Here is a 24,802-nt window from a genome sequence, read left to right on the forward strand (position 1 = left end):
GTTATTTTTTTAAAATGTTTAACTTCCGTTCTAAGCATATAGCATTACACTGGTTAGATAGGTAGATATTTTATTTAATTTGAACTAAAGCTTCACAAGGGCTATTGGCCTTTTGCCACGATCTGGGATACATCCCTGAGGATGATCTGAAGACCTGCCATCACAATTTTGATCATCTGAAGAGGGAATGACTCCCCCACTAGGTAGCCCAACAAACTGCACTCGAAATAGAGCACTTTACAATAGAACAGTTTAACGAGGGCCGATACCTCACACCCGCGATCCCTACACAAGCTGATCAAAGTGATTACCCACCCGCTTACCGACTGCAGCCAGTGATGCTTGACTTCTAAGTTCTACTGGGAACTGTGGGACTGCACTGGTTTGAAGAAGCCGTTTTTGTTAAATAATATATGAACAAAGAACTGAGCAAAACTAAAATCAAGAAGAATGTGAGTAATACCACATGTATTAACTCCAAAATAAACTATTTCTAACAACATTTTGCAAAAAGAGTAAATGGAATTTTCAAACAAGAAAAATATGATTGGTGGATATATTAAACCCTTTTAAAAGAAATTTTGAAAAGTTATGATTACACAGAAAACTTGTATTTCTTGAAGGTGCAATATACATTTCAAATTCTCAGTAATTTACTGTATGTAATATTCACAATTCTTTTGACTCTCAGGATCTTCTAGGTCGAGAATAGACAGTCCTTTCATTATTTCTTCACTGATAGAGAATTTCAGATGTTTCTTGTTTATTAAGCGGTAACACCAAAAGAAATAATTGTGCAATAGTTTTCTCAAGACTTTTGTTACCTAATGACTTGTTGTCAACAGTAAATTCTGAAAGAGCAAAAATGTCTAACACCTGTATTTTGGATAATTTTCTAGCAATAAAAAAAAAAAAAAATTTGGTCGCTAGATTGAAATGAACAGTTAACGTTCACTTTCGACGTTCTAATGGGCATTAAAATAACATTGCATCAAGCAGCAAACTTCAAATATTGGTCATTATAATGGGAAAGTCATATTAAAAAGCATAGACTGTATATGCATATAATATCTCAATTTAAGTAAGAGGGCTAAATTTTTATTCAATAGTGGAAAATATTTACAACTAGAATTTTTTTTATCATATAAAATAGTATAAAACTCACAACAAACATAAATTCAAAATAAATAGTTATATTACAAAATCTTATTAATTCCACAAAAGGACTAGAGCTTCATCAAGAAATGTTTTGAAAATTCTGAGGAAATGTTGTTGCATTAGTAAGTATATTAATTGCAGTTAATACTCCTATTCCATTTGGAACCAAGTTATTTTCTTCTAGTCCAGAATTCAAGAATGACACAGCTTGGTTTAGTTCATCTCCCAATTCATTTGGATGTTTAGCATTTAGAACCACAGCAATATAAGAAGGAGGTTCAGTCACGTCTGGTGTCTTATTTTCTACAACATTTTGATCGGTAGATATACTGGAGTCTTGAGCACAGGAATTTACTGTGATTTGCTGTAATTCAGTTGGTTCAACCTCCGGTTCATTGTCTTGCTCCTTGATGCTGTCTTCCATTTCTTTAGCTTTCTCGTGGACTTTCATGTGCTGAAATAATGTATTTAATATTAATAATTGTGACAACTTTAATAATTTTACAACATAATCAGTTTATATATCTGTGATGCCAGAATTGGCATACACATATTTATTTTCTNTTAATAATTTTACAATGTAATCAGTTTATATATCACCAAAACTACAATAGTAAATTGAATGAAATATATGACCCACAAAGTAAATTTTTTAAGCAAAAATGTTAAATATGTATGCTATAGATGCAATCATATGTTCTTAAATGAAATAAAATTGTATTTTCTTAAAATATGTCCCACTTTCCCCACCCCCAATATTTTTGACCCCAGTCCAGTCTTTAACACTAAGAGCCATGATCAGAAATAGCACACTACAAGCAGTGAAACTACTGTAATCGCTACTGTTTTCTTTTTAGTTTGTGGTGTAGTGCCCTACTTTTTAAAAGAAGTAGTGTAGCGGGTAGCAGGATACAAAAAAAAAAAAAACAGTAGTTTGTAGCAATTCCTGGCAACTACTTTAAAGGATAATTTAGAAATGAAATAATTCTCAAACATAACTACTTTTTTGAATTAGATTAAGTACAAATCTTCGCAGTCAATGGAAACAATGAGAATGCCCCAGTTTCGGAACGTTAATAAAAGTGGCACCTGATGCTGCGAAGCAGCATGTTTTTCTCTTTAATATAGCCATGATATATGATGACTAAACTACCCGTTAAGAAAAATAGCTAATTGCACTTTAGTCATACTTTAAATGTAAATATCAACTCGTGGAACTCTAAAAGCATACTTGATGTTATTTTATTGGAAGAAAGCACATTTTCTCTGTACTTCTATTTCTTAGAGGAAATAAAAGACCAGTAACCACCTAACAAAATCAGAAATATTTAATAGACTCCTAGCATTTCCTAAATTAAATATTCGTTGTCAAGAAAGTCATGAAAAGTTAGAGAAGGGCTAAAAAAAAAATTTCTTAAAAAATAATTTGCATAACAAACTGGCTCATGCAAATATGAATAAATTTGCTAAATAATTCCTTCTGTTTAGGCAAATTTTTTATTCAAAACCATTTAGAAATTGAGTGTAAATTAAGTTTTCCAACAAAGTTTTTCTCTTACAGACAAAACAAAGAGAGATTAAACGTGATTGTGAGAAATGCATCTCAGTTTTATTAAGTAATTCAAACTTATTATTAATCAAACTTATTGATTATTATCACTTACAATTCATCAAATTCTCTACCTTTTCTTTATTACTTAAATATTACTTTGTTACTCCTGAAGTGTACATGTTTAGCAATGATTGTAAAATATATATCAAGGGTAGTGATTTTTGATATATTAAGGGTGATTCTTTTTTTAGGGGCATCTTCTAATTGAAAAGATTGCCCTGAACATCCACAAACAACATTAATTAAAACTAAATTTCATAAAGCTGAACAATTTATGGTAGATGACTATATTTTCTCTTCTTAATTTATGTTTCAATCATTTGTACTAGTTAAATTTAGTTGGATTTAGCAAGTGTCTGGATTTAACAAGCATTCTTCGGTTTCAAAAACTCCAATTCAAATATACTACTGTATAGTTAATAAGAATAAGTTTAAAAATAAATTATTCTTATTACTAACAAGCTCTTTGGATTATTTATTAAATCACATAGTTAGGCAGAAGTTTGTTTTGAAGGAGAGCAACTTACTGCAAAATAAACAGGTTTTTAATGTAGCCCCAAACAGAATAAGCATTAACACTTAATTACAAAAAGGCAGTGATACTCCTAGATTTAATTAAAAAAATATAGTTTTAAATCTCTAAATAATTTCAAATCTTACTTTGTAGCAGCCGGACATTTCTGGAAAGGCCTTGCCACAATGTTTACATTTGTAAGGTTTGATACCATAATGGCGATTTTTATGCTCATTCAAAGACTGTTGTCGAGTAAATCCCTTCGGACAAACATCACATTTATAAGGCTTTTCCGTAGTGTGAGTTTTTTCATGCCTTAATAAATCTCCTACAAAATATAACATAATTTTAATCAGTCACTGCTAAAACATGGCACAAAAATAATATTGATAAATCTTATAAGATAAGAAATGTATAAATTTTTTACAATATAATTAAAAAATCGTTAGATTCTAGTTAATATTTAGTCTAACCAAAATGTGACAAATATTTTATTGTAGTGATTACTTTTAGTGGTCCCATCTAAACTGCTGTTTAATTAATGCTATTTCATACGCTCATTGATAAATTGGCTGTTCGTTTAGCGTGGATAAAAAATTTCTTTTTGTAGGTATTTAAATAATTGCTACAGAATGTTAAGCCTCTGTGATACGTTCAAAGGTATATAATTATGACTTACAATTAAAAATGAAGTAATGCACATCTCAAAGGGGGGTTTAAAGGAATTATTTTGCTGAAATGAATTATGAGAGTCGTTCCGAAAAACAGGCATGAAGAGGAATTAAGCAGTTGAACAGAGAGTCAAACAATTTTGCAATTTTTGGAAATAAAAAAGACAAACATCTAAAAAATTCTAAAAATAATGAAAATTAAATGATAAACATCTTAAAAATATTTTATAGAGACAATCACTTCATTATATGGAGAGAATTTTAGATATTTTTAACATTTATATAAAGAATTTCGTTATAGTCACTCACTAAAAGGAAACTATATTATGAAGAGACTCTATATATTTAGTTTAGTTAATAATTCATAAAGCAAATCAGGTGCATTGCAACCATTATGTCTAACAATACAACCACAATACGCTAAAAAGTAATTTTTCAAATATTTTGGATATAGTGAACCATAATTTATAATTAGATGGAGTGAACCATCGTTTATAGTGAAATTATTCCTGGGTGAGCTAACGGTTCTCAATAGCTAGATAGTTTGTTTTTTTCCCCACATTTGTTTAATCAAGAACAAATGTAATACAGAACAAAGTACAGTAGTACTAAACTTGATTTAAGTTCACTTTCAGTTTATCAAAAAATGAATAATATGCTTAAAAAGAACTGATATTTAAAAAGTTTAACATAAATAGAATATACTTACAGAATTATATTAGTACATTACAAATAATTTAGATGTGAATTAGTGCGTCATTAATAAGTTCTTTTTTCTTCATCTAAAAGTTTTCTTTATCTAAAAATCACTATTTTTCAATCTAATAATTTAAATTCATTGTTTTTATTTACCAACTGATCTACGTACAAATGAAATGAGTAAAAATATATGGTTCCTTTTAACTACTTTATTACAGCAAAAGCTAAAAATTATTACAAATTAATAACATGTTTCTCCTAGATAACTAAACATTCGTGTATTAAGCGTCTACAGAAGATATTTCCACAGCTAACTTATGTAGTCCAAAATTAAGACAATTCAGGCAACATTATACAAAAAATCGAGGACATTTTTTGGTACAATACACACACTATATGATTTTTAAGAAACATTACAAAGAATTGAAACTTTTATTTCAATAGAAATTAGAATTTTTAGAAATATGCGGTACGACCGCATATTTCTAAAAATGGGCAAAAGGAAACATTTAACATTTTCAAACAAACAACAAAGCTAGAAACAAGTTGATCAGACATGAATTAAAAAAACAGTGCGATTTTGCGCATGCGTAGATAAAGAGAGAAATATCGCAACCTAAAATTTTTACTTCGGATATATAATTCTTAATATCAAAATAGTGCTTTAAAGAAAATTAATAATTATAGTTATGTTCATGCAATAATTACTTCAAAAATAAATTGTTTATAATCTACATGCTAATAAATGGCAACAAAGGGTAACACAACGTAACATGGAATCAAAAATAATTTTAAAAAAATAAGAAATTGAACCATCACTTAAAGTTAATGGACATTAAAAAGTAATTGTGATTTGAGATTTTATGGAGATTCATATTTAAAAATTGACGATGGCTGAAACCAAGATAAAAAAAACTAATTAAAATAACTAATTTAAAAAAATAAAGTTAGTTTGAGTTTAAAAAAATTATAAATATCTGTTTAAAATATATCAGAGGAAAAAAACCCAAAATAAGCATAAGAAAAAATGCTGAAATTGAAACTTCATATTTAAAAAAAATATAGCACAAAACCCTTTTATTTTTTAAATATAGGACACTTCATGGTATTTTTTATTTTCAAAAATGTAGGACAACTGTGATTACTGGTAAAACACAAATGTAATAAAAAAAAGCTCTTAATAATTTTAGTAATAATTTTTTTTTTTGTAATTTAAGTCATTATCTAATGTTTATACAATTAAAAATTGATTTGAAAAAATTCTTCAGCTATCGTTTTATTTCGATTTTCTGATATAATCCTAGTCTAGCGGGTATCGTATAATTGGGGTAAGGAACAAAATCAAACCGTACTACAACGAATGTAGAAAATGACTATTTTTATTATCTCTAACTTAAGTTACTAGTTAATGCACAGTATTTAGAGAAATCAATAAGACAGTTATAACATATTGCAGCAAATGTAGAAAAGAACTTTTTTATTATTACCTCTAGTTATGTATGCTAAGGAACAAATTGAACAGTTGAATGGTCGAATGTTATCATGCCTTAATCTGTGAACCCTCAGTTGGGATTTCTGCCTAAAAGACTTTCCGCATACCTCACAAAGATGCATTTTTGTTTCAGAATGCATTGACATGTGTGTCTGCAATATGCTAGTTTGAGAAAAACGTTTCCCACATTCTTTACACCTGAAATGAGTTTCTTTTTTAATGTATGGAATCAGATAATCAAGAGTAAAAACAAATTTTTAGAATTTTTAATCTAAATAGAAATAATTCATACAAAACAAGGATCATAATTTTTTTTAAAAGTAAAAACGAAAAAAAATCCAAATGAATAAGATTAAATCATAAAAAATTTCTTTAGAGATACTTCAATACTTCAGTTTATAATTAGTTAAATAGTTTAAATAAATTTATAATTAAAATGTTATTAAAAATAAATCATAACAATACATTTCAAAGTATAAAACAGCACTACACATTGTTTAATACTTACAAATGCTTCATTCACATTTATTGAAAATGGCATAAAAATATATCATTAACTACTGAAAAACAATCTAAAAAATAAAAAATTATTTTACAGATTGCTTTTTAAGTTAAAAAATCCATATTCAAAAACAGCATTTAATTTTCATTTTGTTTTTAGTTTGCAGTATGAAAAATTCACAAGAATTTTTAAAATTCTATTTGAAGAGATTTTTACACTAAGTACTTCTGTTATTTTGCTAATAAAAACTTACTAGCATAACTATAGTTTTCCAATAAATATGCAAGCTATGTAAATTAATAAAAGCTGGAACTATCTAACATTAAAAGGCTTTTTAAATGGATGATTTCTAAGCAAAAAATCATCTGATTTAAATCAATGTGATGTTTTAAAAAAACAATTAGTTTAAATTGCAAATCATATCATGATTGAAATCAACAAACACTGATTCAAAGCAAATCATGAGACATGATTCTTCATAAATAGAAAATGTCTTGAGCTGTCAATAGAATGAAATTATAGTCCATGGGTCTCAAATGCAGTTCTTAACTAATTTCCGTTCCAACAACTGAAATTCAATTTTATTCTATCAAAGTAGAACACAATCTTGACTGAGAAACATAAATTCATAAAGTGCTCCAAAATATGACTGTCAATTACTTGATAGCTATCAAAACATTGAGGAACAATTTTGTTTTCACAAATTCGGAATTTAATTCATGAATATACGAAGGGAAACGTAATGTGACGTGACTTGAAAATAAATTGACCAAGCAGAACAAAAGCAGCTTTCTGTTTGCTTCAATTGCTTTCATTCCCGTTTCTTTTGCAACTAAAATGCTTTGCAATTTTTATATTAACTCGATGAAATTTTTAAACAATTTTATTATATGTAACTATATACTCTTATTATTTCATAGAATTAAAACAATTTCCTTCTGAAATTAACATATTTCATACACATATATAAATTATTTGATAAGCTTACTGATATGGTCTTTCACCAGTATGTCGCCGCATATGTATAGTCAAACTTTTCTTTTCAGTAAAACAAGTTCCACACTTATTGCACTGCCATGGTTTTGCACCGCTATGCGTTCTTATGTGTCTTTGTAAATTTCCATTAGTTGTGAAGTGGGCAGAACATTTGTGGCAGCAAAATGGTTTTTCACCAGTATGTCTTCTCATGTGAACTTCAGGAAAAAAAAATCTGCTTAGTTACATAAATTTTGATAAAATTTTTACAAGCATCAGAATGAAAATGAATAAAATATTTTAAATAAATTTAATTTTATTATGTCAAACTCTACTTTTATACATAACACATTTTCCATTTAACACATGCTTCAGGAGTAGCAAAAATTATGATTATTAAGAAATATTTTTTATTTTATTTATTTCTTCACAATTACCAATTACAGCTCTAAAAAATATATAAATAATGTTAAAGAATATACATACAAAATTAAAAACAATGTAAAAATATATATATACAGCTCTAGAAAATATATAAACATTATATTGTTAAAAAAAACTATATACAGTAGACGCCGCTTAATGTGATCACATCGGGACGAACATGATTTGATAACAATAACCGATTGATTACAATAAACAAAAAAAAAATTAAGCTAAAAAATGATTTTTTTACATACGTATTAAAATAAAAATTATTTTAAATTCGGAGTTGTTGCTGTGAAACTCTAAAGTATTTAATAGAAATTAATTTTCACTAAAGAAAAAGAATTAGTTAGTATAGTTACATATTTAATGATGAACTGCAGAAAACGATACAAAATACAAAAGGTTAATTATTAACTGAAAAAGAAATCATCAATTGTCGATTGTTTAGCATTCTTTCGAAGCAAGTCATTTACGAATCGCTCATAATCATAATGTTTATGAAAGTGTTCCGCGTCGGCTTTGTTTTGCACACCTAGCCGTAAGACTCGAAGTGCCTCCCTCATCTGAGCAGGCGTCGGAATTTTGTCCTCGATAGCACTTTCGGGTTCATCATCGGCATCAGAATCTTGTGACGAAGCTGGATCTTTGACACATACGGCTTCGCAAATGTCCTCATCAGTTAACGAAGTAGAAGTCTCAACCTTCTCGTCGATCTCCATCCATGCTTCAAAATCCTCAGCATTCATATCGGGCGGGGGATTGAAAACGTCTTCCATTTCTTTCATTACAGCAGCATTGTTGTCCTCTGGTTGACAAAATCCTCCATGACTAAAACAATTTCGAATTGTTTTTTCCGAGACATTATTCCATGACATTGTTAACAAATGTATGGCATCCAAAACATTTGTTTTTTTGGCTAGAGCGTTCGCATTAAGATCTTCAGCGTCTTGGTCTTCCATATTTTCTAAGATCCTTGAACGCATTTCCTTTCTGTAATATGCCTTCAAGGTGCGGATAATTCCCTGGTCACACGGTTGAATTAAAGAAGTGGTGTTTGGTGGTAAGAACACGACATTTATCTTCTCCTAATAACACGTGTTTAAAAGATAATATACGAGCCCCGTTTGGACTTTTGGTAAGTTTCAGGAAACACTTCACAAAACACAAAAAAAAGTTTTCCTTCTTGTTTTTATTGATTTCAATTTACCTCTAAACTGATAACAATAAACGAACATTTGATTACAATAAACGAGGATTTTTCAATGTATTTTGATCTAAGCGGACGGGACTAAGCGATTTTGATAACGTTAAACGTTTGATAACATTAACCGTGATCACATTAAGCGGCGTCTACTGTAATTAAAATTAGTAATATTTCTATAACTTACAATGGTTAATTATTAATATATTATTAAAACTACTGAATAAAAAAAATATGGTTATTTTTATTCAAGCTCTATACTTTCATGAATTCCGAAGACAAATATTCAATTTGTCAGTTGAAATCAAATAAAAAATAAATAAATTAAAATCGGGAAACATAGAAATAATTCTATATTACTCTTGTAGAAAAATTTCACTATTTATGTACACAAACTACAAATTTAATAAGTTTTAAAAATACTTGAATTTAAGTCTAAAACTAAATGGATGTAATTAAATATGTTTATGAAACAGCAAATTATTTTAGACTCAGTTATGCGAAATTATAATTTTAAAGTTTAATACCACTTTTATCAACATCTAGTTTCTTTTTTATTTATTAATCTGCTTTGAACTTCTAATAATTTATAAAATTCTCGGTCAAGGTTGAGCTTCTGATGACAAAAACTGTTTTTTTAACGTAGCAAGAATCAAAACTAGTTAAAATTGCAAAGAAAATATGATGATATTCAGGAAATCATAATTCTTGGGGAGACTTCTGTAGTATATTTGAAACATTAAACTTACAAATAAATATATTTTAATTTTCATAAATACTAATAAATAAATATATATTTAACAATAATTACACTAAAACAGAAATTGTAATTCAAAATATAAGTAAGTCATAAATCATAGTTGATAATTTTAGAAATATAGAGCTCTTAGAGAATTTTTTGTTAGCATTAAGAGATCCATGCTTGAAGTACAAATTTAAAATATCAGTCCATTTATATTAAAAGTAAAACGTTTCCTCGTCACTTAAAATAACGTATCAAACTAAAAGTCGAATTAGTAGAAATAGATAGCTATATATTGGGAATTTCAAAAAGTCTACACTTAATATGTATTTTTTAGAATTGTTTTAAAGAATAAAAACAAAAAAGTACGCATATTGGAAATCACAAATGAATATTTAATGGACGAAAAAACTAAACCATTCTTTAAATCTAGCAGATGACTGTATAGGAAGGTGGCTGTATAGGAACTGTATAGGAATGACTGTATAGGCTGTATAGGATGACTGTATAGGAATAAACTACAGGTCTGTTTGTAAGAGGAAACCAAGAGGAATTTTAATTATTATTAAAAACATTTTAAAGTATTAGCCTTCAGTTAAACATGTTTTAATATTAATTACATGCATTTGTTATATTGTTATTCAGTTGTCTGACTTTGATAGCATTTTTATTTCCTTGTTTAAAAGTAGATTTTTAACACCCTATGAGTACTCTTTTTCGCTTACATTTTTGATAAGAATTCTTAAAATACTCTTTAAGGGTGGTCTTTATCAAACACCCTATATTTGAATTAGACAGCAGAAACTCTTACCCAGCAGATTTGATTTGGTTGAAAACTTTGCTTTACATTCTGAACAGCTATAGTGTCGTTCATGAGCTCTTAGATGGTGCCCTAAAAATTAATAAGATATATTAAAAGAAGATTTCATATAAAAAAGTAGTAGTTCAAAGTTAAGATTCCGTAGAAAAAGCATGTGAAACTTCTTATAATAGTGCAAATAAAGATTTTAAGAATAATAAAAAAGTTTATTTATTTGTACCTATTCCAAATAACTGTAGGTTCCTTCAAAATTTTTTAATGATTGCTCACAAATTTTATGAGCTTTGCAGTAAAAAAATATGGAATTTAATGTACACGTGCAATTAATAATTTAGTGAAAGCAAATAACAAAACAATAAAATAAACAAAGTTTTTTTAAAACCAAAACACATAACAAGTATTATTTCATTCTGAACAAGAGTGTCTTCAGAAATAAAATGCCTAAATAATGCTTCAAATACAAAATTCTATTAAACTATTACAACAAGATATCAAGAATAAAGTAAAATATAAACAATTTGCATTTAAAACATAAGAACAGATCAAAAAAATAACAGAAAAAAGTTTTCATTAAAAAAAAATTTTATACACATAATTTAAAAAAAATAAATAGTGTGAAATAATAACTTACTTGTTAAAGAATCTTCATCAGGAAAAGATTTAGAACATACTTTACAAACCAAGCTGTCATCGGCATTTTTAAATGCATCACTGATGAGCTTGTTCTCTTCATCTTTATTAAATATTTCCTTAGAAAAAGTAAATGTAAGTAATGAATAAAGCTAACCATGAAATAAATAAAAGTGAATTAAAACTTTCAGTTAAAAATTTTCTTACTGTATGTTAATAATATAAAAACAGTAAAAGTAATTATTATTAAGAATTGCTATTTAATACTAATCTAGAAAATCTTAACAAATATTACAATTATACTAATTCTGAGAAACCATATGCTATAATCAAACGGTTTATTGCACATTATTTGTAAGAAACTGTAGGGTCAACATTTTGATTGCTAAAAGAATATAAACAGAAATGTTTTAACATAATTGCCCAAGGATCTTTACTTTTAGAAATTTTAAATATAAACTTTTCAACAAAACTTCCAATAAACAACAAATTAAATAAATGAACTAGGCTCTATCCCACTAAGAGATTGGCATTTTAGCCAAACAAAATTGGATGGACAATGTCAGTTTTATTCTAAAGAACAATACAAAAGTGTATTGTTTAAAAATCCCTTTAAATTAGTTCAAATAAACATTAAGAGTCTCCTAATTAAAATAATCTAAAAATATATATATTTTTTAATGAAAATATAATGAAAAATATATTCTATGTAAAAAATGTATGTTATGTAAAAAATGAGAAAAATAGAACTTTTTCATAAACTTTTCTAAATTATATAAATAATGAACTTCATTTAAAAAAAATAATAATAAAGTTAAATTACTCCAAAACAAAATAAATTTTTTCTTAAAAAAAAAAAAAAAAGCCAAGATGTTTTTTTTAATCTTCAAACCTAAGAATATATGGTTGCAAAAAAAAGTATAACTTTATTGTGATCAATTTTTCCTTTACATTACAGAAAAATATAAAAAAAACTTAACTCTCTACAACAGGGATGTCAAACTCGCGGCGTGAGATGAACATTTTTGTGGCCCTGTCAATATATCCGAATCAAAAAAAAAATAAAATAGAAATGTGAATTAGAAACGAAGCCAGCATATAAAATTATAATATACTTTATTTATAAACTATACGGATCATTTTAAATCGTACGCGCGAAAATGTAAAATTCTAATTGGCTGAAATGGAGTCCTTTTCACACTAAGTACGTTTCAGGTTTATCCTACTATAGGTTGGTTGGTTGGTTATCTTGCTCCAAGGTTCTCAAACAATTCTGGGATTTGACAGAAGAAATATGTAAGTTTTTACAAACTAAAAATCAAGATATAAGCTTGTTCTCCGATCAAATATGGTTGCAAGATTTATCTTTTATGGCTGATATAACCAAATACTTATCCGATTTTAATTTATTGTTAGAATGCAAGGATCAGTTCATTACGAACATGTTTGACATAATTAAAGCATTCAAATGTAAACTATTTCTTTGGGAAAGGCAACAGAAAAATGAAGATTTAATGCACTTCCCAACGTGCAACAAGAGCAAATCTAGTTTAGATGATACTGCATCGCATCAAAAATTCGCAGAAAAAAAATTCAAATCTTAGAACAGAATTTGAAACAAGTTTTGAAGATTTTAATTCTTTGGAAGACAAATTTCCATGTTTGGAAGTACTTATCAGTGAGAGCAATTATTTTCTGTTATGAATGTAAATAAATCTCCTGTCCGAAACCGTATTAATTACGCTCACGTCGGGTCAATTTTGAAAGTAGTCTCGGCCAGTAAAATTTCTCCCGAAATAGAAAAGATAGTAGCAGAGAAGAAATGTTAAGTATCAGGACGTAAACAATAATTTAACTTTATATATGTTTATTGCAATTCAAAATAAAAATATTTGTTTTCTATGAACATTGATTTCTTTTTTTTTGCGGCCCACCTAAAGTTAAGTATTGTTTATTTGGCCCAAGTTAGCTTTTGAGTTTGACACCCCTGCTCCACAACTTATTAGATATTTAAACAACATAAAACAAAAAGCTCATTTCCAGATATAAAAAAAAATGTGGCTGCAAAAAAATCAGAATTACATTTTTGTTAATGTTTTTTATTCGTAGTTTTTTAGAAAATTATCAGCAAAAAAATAGACGTCAAATAAAACAGAAACATTTCTTAAGAATTTGTCAAGATATGCAAAACTAATGATTTTTTTTTTCATACTATAATTTTTGCATTATAAACATGATGATGCAGAAATGCTCTCTAATGTAGAACTTACTTTAGAATGTGACGTATCCATTTCAGGTATACTTTCCAAACTAGGCTCACTAGTTTCATCTACATTTTGAGTCGTAGGAGCAATTTGTTCTCTTGTTATATCACTAGAGCTAACATTTGAAGTTTTAGAGTCAGAATTTCTGTCGCTATGAGACAATGATTCTTGATGAAATGAATTAGTTTTTTCACTATTCATGGAATTTCTTTCCATTATGACAGAATAAGAATTTACATTAGATTCTATAACTTCTATTTTGTCTTTAAACAAGGAGTGAGAATGAAATAAATTTTTCTTCGGACTTAGAAATTTATCACTGTTTTTATTGCTATCTCTTTTAATTTCAGTAAATGGTACATCATTCAAGGTTTGGTTATCTTTGCTTGAATTATCACAACTATTTATAGAAATGTTTTCAATGACGGTGCTTTGATCAGTTTGTACATTGGAATTAGAAAGATCAGAATTCCCAGTAAGAAGCTGATGACTAGAAGAAAATGTAGTAACTTCACTGAATGAAGATTGTTTATTACTATTTGAAAATAGGAGGGATTCAGTAGTAAATGGTTTCAACTGACTGTTTGAAATGCTTGAATGATATTGAACACTTGTATCTGAAATTATAAGTATCGAAAATCAATAAATATTGAAACATATAATAAATCTCGATGTACATAAAGAGATTGAAATAAATATCTAGAAATACATACCAGAAGATATTTGATAGATTGTTGATAAATTTGTAAATTCAGAATTTGAAACAGAACTCTCTGTGACCAGGGGACCAGTTTCAGTGTTAATGCCTAAATTCATCTTTTTTTTATAAAAGAAAAAAAGAAACATAATAGTTATAATTTATGTAAAATAAAACAACAAATATTGCAATATTAATAAACTAATTTTAATTTGTTTATCTTAAAACCTTTACTTCTTCAAGCCCCGATAGTTGAAGCTGTCCAGCACAGCAGCAAGTGCTAGAAATCATCACACATTCTGCATATTATTTTTAATATCATACTTCTAAAACATAATAATAAACTGCTACCAAGACAATGTTCTTTTTTTTCCTTTTTAAAGTAAATTGCCAAATAAAATAGAGATGAAGTGAAAAAGTAAGGTAGAAGCTGTCCAGCACAGCAGCAAGTGCAACAAATCATTAAACAATATGCAGATTATTTTTTTATCTTAGATTTCAATAACATAATCAGGGGTAATTGTGAGCCCAACTCAAAAATCCTGAACATTTCTTGAGTAAAATCATTAATGACGCATTTCAAAAAATCAATGTCTTTATAAATTTAAATCCTTGATATTTTCACAACATGAAGATTTATATAAATTATACACAGCATAATTTAAATTAATAATTATGTATAAGTTTGCGACTAATCACATTTATCTCTAATCACGCTTATTATTCTACTAGAAAAATATTTACAAATGAAAGAGATGCTAAGTATAAATTTTAGTTCGAATATTTTTAAATAAAATATACACGAATTCTCATACATAAATGTGATCGATGATTTCATGAAACTTCTGGACCTTGGATTTCCGGTTCACGCTTAGCGAAAAATATGGAAATCCGGATTTTTTCCAGAACACAATCATCTCAGCATAATAATAAACTGCTATCAAGAAAATTTTCGTTTTAAAAGTAAACTACCAAATAAAATGGAGATCAAGTGAAAAAGTAAAGATTTTCATTTTGTTATCCTTAATGATGAACAATAAAGAACCATTTCTCACTCCTTTGAAATCATTATGAAATAAGTTTCTAATCTAATTTAACCATGTGTTTCATAGATTCAACTTGTATCTACTATTTCTAAACTAAAATTCTGCTATAAATTTGGGTGAGCCTCATTTTAACAATATTAGTCACCACCTGATTGCATTTGAGTCGCATACAACTTTTTGATTTATGAAGATGGTACGGCAGAGTGGCTTAGTTATTATCAGGCTTCAAACTAACCCAAACTTCTTGGAAGGGAGTCAAATTTGGTGCCATTACATATGCTTTTAAAATTATCAAAGAAGCTCATTTTTATTTTTTTGGATCTGACATTAATTTCTTGAGATAGCTCTGTTTTAATTTTTTTTTTATTTCATCTATTTTCATTTGGCAATAACAATACAAATATAAGAACCAAAATGCAATAACATTTATGTCAAAAAAGGTACTTCTTTTCTGAAAAATCCAAATCTACAATAAAAAATAAAAGTGCCTATTTAAGATTTTAAAAATGTCACTGCTGCAACCTCAGAAGGAGAGATTGGGGGCACAATTTGGTATCATTGTCTGCATTTTTTGGAAAATATTTCATAAGTGTAATTTGACCCAATGTGTATTTCTCTATATATTTGACTATTTCCATACTGTTTGGTCAACCTGTATTATCTAAATGATTGTAAAATTGTAACAACAATCTATTCAGATCAAGAATCATTTTTAAGTATATTACAACTAAATTAATAGAAAATGGCTGGAAATAAAAATTAAAAAAAAAGCTAGAAATTTCATAATTTTAGAAAGAAACTTTTTTATAAATAAAAGTAAATAGTTAGTAAGACAAAATTTTAAACTTAACAAGAATTAAAAATAAAAAGGCTTAGTAAAAAGCAAATTAAAAGCAACAAGAACTTAATAAGATGCCCAAATATCTAGAAATAGAAAAATTTATCCATCTAGATGTAGAAAAATGCATCATTTTTTCATTATGACTAGAGAATTCGGAAGTTCACCATTTTAGAGAATATCACACTAAGAAAAAACCTGTAATTTTAGTTCATCTAAAATGTGGCAACTTGCTAGTTTTATTAATGACACCTAAAAGGAAAGTTAGCATACATAACTCAGAGCTCATTCTAGGCAGGGTAAACAGGGCGCAGCACCCTGCTGCCCTTTTAGTCAAAAGAATCCACCCTGTTGCCCCTGAAGTAAATTAGTGCCCTGATGTAATAGACTCCATACTCTTTTTGCCCTTTTTTTCCTCAGTCCTTCTTTATTCCCCCCCAAACTCTGCAATGGATTTCCTAAACTTTTGTTATTTTCAACTCTTTATTTAGTTTGTCATTGCTGTCAATACATAGATTTATATGGGAAAGGAAAAATAGCCATCACACCCCCTTGTTGCACTTGTCTTTGAAAGTTTGCAGTTCCACCATCATTAAACCATAATTATTATTAATCATTTTAATTATTAAATCATAACTACAGACACTTAAAAACATACATTTATTATTTTATCAATATATGCATGCATTTTAAATAAATTACTAAGCTAATTAGCTCATTAACTTGATATATATGTTAATTTATTGATACAAATTAATAATTTATATGATTTGCTTTTCTACTTTTAGTAAAGTAAAAAAAAAAAAAAATTCTTTTACTAATTGACAATGTTTTTTAATTGAACGTGTAATGCCCACAGAAAGAAATTATTGCCTTTTTAGAATAATAATGCCCTTTTTTTAAACTTTTGCGCCCTGCCCTTTTTTCTGTCTAGAATGAGCTCTGCATAACTGTACACTTAATTAAAATAATAAATTTATTGATTACAAAAACAAATATAAATTGCTATCAATTTATAATAAAATTTAATCAATTCTCTGTCATAAAAATACAAGAATACCTTTGCACTTTCTACCTCTTCCATTGTAAGTGCAACAGCATTAATATCTGCAGCACTACTGTTCACTATGTCTTGAAGTTTTTCAGAAACTATGTTCCAAAAGTGAACTGCTTTTAACTTATCTTCAGCACACATGGCAGGTACAAGATTGAGAGCTTCTTCAACCTAATTAAATAATTGTTAAAATTAAATCTAAGTCAAAGCTTATTCTAAAAAATCTCTTTGAAGAGGATGCTATATCATCGAATAAAACTTTCATAGCAAATTCTCTTTCACTAGCCTAAGTTATTTAAAGTATAGAAAAGTGAATTAAGATTAACCTGCAGAAAACCAGAAAGTTTGAAATGCTGAAATTTTTTTTCACTATACCTAAATGCAAACAAATTATGGCACGATTACTTAGGATAAAACTATAGGAAAGTTTTTCAATTTTATTTTTAATGGCAAGGCAAATATACACACAAATCGCTAACAAAAACTTGTAAAAATACAATTAAAAATACTGAGAAAGTTATCCTGGAATAATTTGTATACATTTTAATATTTTAAAAATATTTTTTCAGTATTCGAAACTTTATGGGTTTATTCTATCTAGATTTACAACTTACATCTCATAAAAATATAAATTTTAACCCCTTGCCTGTGATGTCCGAACTCAGTTCAGGCAACACAAATGCACTAATTTTGAAATGCAGTTCAGGCCAGAAAAAAAATCAGTGCTTCGTTTCGTCGAAGCTCGAACTCAGTTCGTCTAATGTATAATATGTAATTTATCATTTTCCTAATAGATGATGATAAAACTTTTAAATTTTCTTGCAAAAAGTTTGGCAGTTTTGCACCATTTGTCAAATTTTTGCAATTTACACTGCAAAGGAATCTGAGAGACATGCAATTCATGACAGTTGAAATAAATAATAAGATCTATTGTTTTATTGGTTTATTTTACTCATCTTGAAGATCAAGACATTCGATTATTTTTGCTATATTTTGAGTAAAAATTAATGTAATTTATTAACATTTCTCATGTATGTAAAAATATTGAATATAGTGGTTATTTGGTTTAAAAAAATTTTTTTCGAGAAAATAATCTATTTTTCACATTTTAATGATAATAACGAATAAAATTAATGAGAGTTTTTCTCACCATTTATGGCACGTTTTTCTCAATTATGCATGTGCAAGTGGACATGCAATTAATATGCACATGTAACCAATGGAAATGAAACAGAATTCGCTAGGAGAAGTTAGAAGGTATAGCATCCTTTCAAAGTGTTTAGAAAGAATTTATCAAATAATTTTTTATAATTTTTGTGCAATATTTTATAGACAAGAAACAAACACTGCTTTCATTTAATATTTTTAACATAATGTTACCAGAGCAAAATAAAACCTTAAATTAATTATCTTAACTTGCTCTATAATGATGTACTATTGCACAATACAAAAAAACTCTTGATCCCAAGAACATTATTATAATAGTTATAGCTGAACAATATCGTTTATACATCAAAAAATTTTTCAACCTAACTGTTTTAGAATTCTCACCAATTCTTCGTCTTTATTCAAAACTCAAATATCATAGTAGAGTTTATACAAATTTTATTTAATTTGTTACTTTATCATCCACCCTTTTACTTAACTAAGAGGATACCTTTTTTTATACTCTGTATTGTGTCTCAAACAAAATGAATTATATTTAGAATATTTAAAAATAAAACATATGTGAATATAATCATGACACGCTTCCTTGCCACAGGTCCTGGATTCGATCCTCGGGTCGAGCAAGGTTGACTCAGCCTTTCATCCCTTAAGTGGGTCTACAAATGAGTACCAAGCACTGGGGGTTCCGCGTTCGGCTGACCACCTGACCGGAACATCTGCTCCTGCACTCCAGAGCCCAAGGTCAAGAAAACTGAGATGGGCACAGTAGGCCTTGGCCCTCTACGGGCTGTCGCACCACAGAGTTAGAGTTTTAGAACATAATTATATATAAAAAATAAAAAAAACCAGAATGAACAGATATCACATATAGTCTAATTTTTTTTCAAACTACTTAAAATTGTAAAATTATGTTAAAATTGATTATTTAAAAATTGTTTTCTTCTGGTAAACACTTCTTTACTTAACTTCCTTTTTACTTTTGCTATGGCGAAACAATTTAAGGAAGTATCCTGATCTGTTACGCCAACTTCAACCACCAAATGGATTCTAAAATTGCGAATTTTTTTCAAAGAACACTAATATTAAAACAATTGATCGCTTTGTTCAAATCAGAAAGTTTGCATTGATTTCTTTAGGTTTCAATATTTAAAAATAATATATAACATTTAAAATATTTATTAATTTTTCGTATTTGTACATAACTACAATCTAAATATTCTCTAAAACCAAGACTTAGCATTAAGAATGAAGCATATGCATATCTTTTTCGCTTTTGGTTTCTTTTCCGAAAAAGGTCTCTGTCAAAGGTTTGGTCACTTTTATTTAATATCTATATTTTTTATAGCTCGGTTCGTTTTATCCCGTTACAGTTTTGCACTCTAGATCTGTATATGCATGAACAATTAAAATTTATCTAATTATAGATATATTATTGAAAAACCACAAACTTTGGATTGAAATATGTTGAGAGATGAAAGAGGTCTTGAAACAGTCATGATTGTTGTATCAATATTACAACTTTTTACGTTTAAAGAATAAAAATAAATTTTCCACAATAATAATATGATTATTATATAAAAAACAAAATTTTAAATAGAAAGTATTCCCTCATTTCTATGCTTCATTTGCCTGACAGAAAATTAAGACACTTTCAAAACAAAAATATAAACAATAACATCGTTGCCACTTTTGTAAAAATATGTGATTAATTCCTTATCAACATTGCGATTGTAGCGTCATCTAGTGAAGTTAAATCAAGAGAAAAACATAACCAAGCATTTTTCATTAATTACCGCTCAAAAAAAATTTATGTGCTGCAGTTTACGACTTTTTCTGTTCAACTACGAAACAGAAATTAAGAGTCGCATAAGAACTATAACACAATATTAGAAACCTGTCAGTAAGAGCAAGAATATCTGCAATGAATATGATCACAAAACGCCGAAACGAGTTGACTAATCGAGGCGGACTACTGAATTTTTATTATCCATTTTGTTAATTTAAAAAATTATTTCTCAAAAAAAAAATTATGCGAAATTCGCTCCCGATGGAAGATACGTCAGAACAGAAGGAAATGTGCTCATTCTTTTGATCACCCTGTCGTGCAGAATAATAATAATATTAATAATTAAAACGGAAAAAACGGTTACATATATGTAATGGTACACTTTGTGATGCATCTCCGAAATAATTTGAAACATTGTAGTCTCCTTTATTTTAAAGCTATCCCCTTTCGGTAGCCAACTGGTCTTTTTTTCTAGTTGAGACCCTTAGCCACAATAAAGCACGGTTCCCAGAAGAACAGCCAGTAGTAAAGCATCACTGGCTATGGTCAGTAAGTGGGTGGGTAATTACTTTGATCAGCATGCATAGGCCGAGGGCCATTAAACTGTTCTACCGTGAAGTGCTCATTTTCACTCGTAGGTCATCGGGCTATCAAAGTAGGGCAGCCATCCCCTCTACAGAGGATCAAAACTGTGATGGCATGCATTCGGATCATCCTTAGGCATGTTTCCAAGACAGTCGCCAACAGCCCATTGTGCAGCTCTAGTGCGACGAAATTAAAGTACCTACCTACCTACCATTTCAATAATAACTTCAATTATGCTATCTTTGAAAGGCATTTCCCACTGTTTAAGAGTTCTTAAATCAAACCTTTTAAATATTACTTAACTTATTTATTCATCATATTAAAGGCCCACAATTGCTCGTTCTTTGCCAGGGGAGGCGTGGACGTTAAGGTTCCGTAATTTCGAAATCAAAGTATAAAGTTGACATTTCTCACTGCCTGCTTTTGCACCATCAATATGAAGCTACTTGAAATTCAGGTCTTTACTAGAGGCAGACCCCAGTACTCACAGCGCCTGCTCAGCATTAGAAAATTCGAGATGGCTCTTTGGATGTTTAAATCATGACTCATAAGCGATCGTGACTTTCCTAATGATGAGCCTCTTCATTCATTGACATGCTTAATAATTCATACCCATGGACCACAAGCCTCATGCTTATTTCACTAAAGTCTACTGCCCTTAAAAACCAATTTTACTTCCTGCCAGCAAACCAGTTATTCAACTTGAGTTTTAATTATAACTTAATTAATATAATTATAACTTAAGTTGTAAAATATGCTAAGCTATTAAGTTAATGTTGCTCAAAATCATTCATCTGTACCTCAATTTAGGTCTCCCTCTTAATCTTTTTTCTTTGGGCGTCTAGGTAAGTGTTGACGATGGTTTCTTGTTAATCTGGGTTTAAAACATGCCCAAGTACACGCCATCTGCGCTTAAAAATTTTAAAGCGAAATTTTTCGACTCTACCTCAATTTTTAAGAATTTCATCGATTATTTCGATGGGTCAAAAAAATTTTAATATGTATCTCAGACATTTATTTTGAAAAGTCTCTACAATTTGACTGTTGTTTAAACACTGTGCCATGCAAAAGAACTGCATAATATTCTACATAATTGCGTGTGGCTTTTTCTCCCCTCTTCCAGACGCCTTTTAATTTCAAAACAGATCTTTTCTTAACTTTACTTTTCAAAAGGGTTTAATCGTCATAAATCAAAAATGCTCTGCAACTTTTTACCCATCGTTGTCGAACTTTTTTTTTATGGTCACCAACTCGAAATGAGTTTCTAAGAAAATTGATATAAAATTTAATTCCGTCTTTCAAATGAATTTTTTTTTTTTTTTTTAAGAATAAAATAATGGATCCAATAGTCCCATAATCTGATGTCGTCAATTTTCCTAGATCACTTATCACACGTTTCTGAATTAATCTTCCTTGTAAGGACATTATATGCCAACATTTGTTATTGCGCAGTTGTCATGGATCCTATAAATTTATAAAAGTGGCGTTTAAAATTTGCTCTGTACGAATTAAGATTTTTAAAAACTGAATAAGAATTTAAGTTCCGAATACAAAGGGATCACTTGAAAAGTTACATCCGTAATCCAGCCATCTCGATCCCGAAGTCTGGGATTTTGTCCCGTAATCATTTTGCTTGGCGCTTCAAAAAATAAGGAAAAATTAGAGTGAGAAATTCCTCGTTTACTTATTAAATTTAAGTTGAATATTGAAAATGTGTGTTTTGAGATGCGTTTAAACATGCATTTGAGCTTCTTCCATTTTTTCAAACACGCATTTGTTGCTGTGCCCATTTTCTTAAATACGGATTTCAAGCAGTGTCCACCTTTTTAAGCACACATTTTGAGTTGTGTCTAAATTAAAAAGCTCACCGATGACATGCGTTGTACCATTTTCGAAATAGAAACGTAAAACGCAGCAGTTTTTCGTAAGCCAATATCATCTTACACCGTATAGTCACTTAAATTCATCCTAGACACCTATTTCATATCTATAACTAGCTGCAACCATTCGCACTTTAGGAAGGTAGTTACAGACTTAAGTGAGCACCCTTTATACATAAACTTAATGCGTAAAAAAAAACCAAAAAAAACACGTTTTAATGTTAACTATTTGGCAAAACAAATGAAAAAAAAACAGCAAGGAAAATAAAAAATAAAATTTGCACCATAAATATTCAGAATGATGTGATGGTGGGCTGATAATTTGTTTCACACATTATTTGCTTTATTTTCGAAGAGTGGTTTCAGTTTTTTCCAAATTGGATGTACACATAAAGTATCGCCATAATGAAATTGATTGTCTCAAGTTGAAAAAATAATTTTTAATTAAAGATTAAGTTCATAAATATTCTTTTTTAGTCCCATTTCCCATTGGCATTAATTTATCTAAACAATAAATTTTTATTATATAACATAAACTATGTGAAAAAAATTTTGAAAACAAAAGGATATAGGTCTGAAAAGTTCATTATAGGACCAGTTTGTAATATCAAGAATTTTTCGGATATTATTAATTGTATCCATTAAAAGTTTCATTACAGTGCAGTGATACCCAACTCATTTTGATTCATTTCCTTTTTTTTTTCTTCACTATTCTTCGAAGCTTATGCTCACATGATAAAACATATATATTATGGGACAAAATTTGGAAATTTTGATATGGGCCAGTTGTGGCATTTTTGATAGTGGCCACTTCTAAAAACATGTGGTCATTTTTTTCAAAAATTGAAAACTTTAAATGATTAAAAGGCTGTAGATATTAATTTTATAAGACATTTCTATTGAAAATGTTTTAAAATATGGTAAATATTACTCGGTTCATTTTTAAAATGAAACATTAAAAAAAAACGAACCATGAAATAAAATATTCACAATTCCATATTTATTAAAAAATAATAATAAAATGCAGTTGAAGTGCATGAGGTAAGCGAAGATAGCTCCTTTGAGATACTAATATTTTATTAAACATATTTACATTTATATACAAGTTGGTTTGATTTAGAAGAAGCATCATCACGGCAGGTGATGAGAGAAATTACTGACAGGCTGTCATGTGCGTGCTGGTATTTNAAAAACGAACCATGAAATAAAATATTCACAATTCCATATTTATTAAAAAATAATAATAAAATGCAGTTGAAGTGCACATTGATCGGATGGTGATTGTCTGAAAATTTTTAATCCCTATTTGTTATATTTTTCATCCATACATACATCCTCCATTGTGGCAACCAGTAATTTTGCCCTAGAATACAGATACAGTTGAACCTGTTTATCTCGAACTCCCCTACATTTACTATCTAAAATCAATGTATTTTCCATATTTATGTCGAAATTTTTTTTTCAAAACCTCCGTTTCTCGAATTTCTAAAAATAGAACACAAATGTCCAAACACAACTTTCTTTATCAGTAAAACTTGCAAAATGATATGAATTTTGTGAACTCACAGGAAATAGAGATGAAGAGGTTAGTGGCGTTTCTTGGAATTTCGATCACTGTCCCTGCACTTCCTTAACTTGATTGAAAAGAATACAATGATTCTGGCAGTAAGTGAGGAGTTGATGAGTAGGATGGAGTGGCTACCAGGGGTGATCTTTTCAACATAGATAAGAAAGCTAGGAATAGAAATTCATTTTCACCTTCAATTGCAACCAATGGATCAAAGGATAATTAGGAGTTTTAAATTGAACTATAGAAAACAGTTGGTACGCTAACTTTTAAGATGAAATCGATGAAAAAAGTTCTCTTCCAAATTAATAAAGCATGTCATCAAAACAAAAGAGGTTAAAGGAAGCTGATTGATTGAAAGAATTGAAAGAGACATAAAACAATTTATATATCATATTATTTTAACATTGAAGGAAAGCCATATTTTTATCAAGTAGCAAACTAAAGATATCAAAGAAAGAACACACTTCATA

At 28.7% G+C, this 24,802-nt stretch overlaps 1 protein-coding gene across 1 annotated transcript; it reads right to left on the reverse strand.

The window, feature by feature from the left end:
- Nucleotides 1-1,076: 1,076 nt before the first annotated feature.
- On the reverse strand, nt 1,077-20,199 carry LOC107452127 (zinc finger protein 570). The gene is made up of 10 exons (XM_043039150.2): nt 19,960-20,199; nt 17,351-17,515; nt 14,423-14,525; nt 13,716-14,326; nt 11,447-11,564; nt 10,807-10,887; nt 7,637-7,841; nt 6,142-6,344; nt 3,431-3,612; nt 1,077-1,612 (listed from the first exon to the last, which is right to left on the reverse strand). The coding sequence occupies exons 1-10, from the start codon at nt 20,005-20,007 to the stop codon at nt 1,238-1,240; spliced, it is 2,091 nt and encodes a 696-aa protein (XP_042895084.1). The 5' UTR covers nt 20,008-20,199; the 3' UTR covers nt 1,077-1,237.
- Nucleotides 20,200-24,802: the final 4,603 nt, after the last annotated feature.

Source organism: Parasteatoda tepidariorum, chromosome 4 (assembly GCF_043381705.1).
Source record: "Parasteatoda tepidariorum isolate YZ-2023 chromosome 4, CAS_Ptep_4.0, whole genome shotgun sequence".
NCBI lineage: Eukaryota > Metazoa > Arthropoda > Arachnida > Araneae > Theridiidae > Parasteatoda > Parasteatoda tepidariorum.

Bases quoted from the DNA above. Each gene is read 5' to 3' on its own strand.
- LOC107452127 (XM_043039150.2), bottom strand. From the start codon at position 20,007: ATGACTGTTTCAAGACCTCTTTCATCTCTCAACATATTTCAATCCAAA. The intron at 11,565-13,715 runs GTAAGTTCTACA...ACTTTTTCTAAG, and splicing joins TGGATACGTCACATTCTAAA to GAAATATTTAATAAAGATGA. The intron at 10,888-11,446 runs GTAAGTTATTAT...ATTAATTTTTAG, and splicing joins TGATGAAGATTCTTTAACAA to GGCACCATCTAAGAGCTCAT.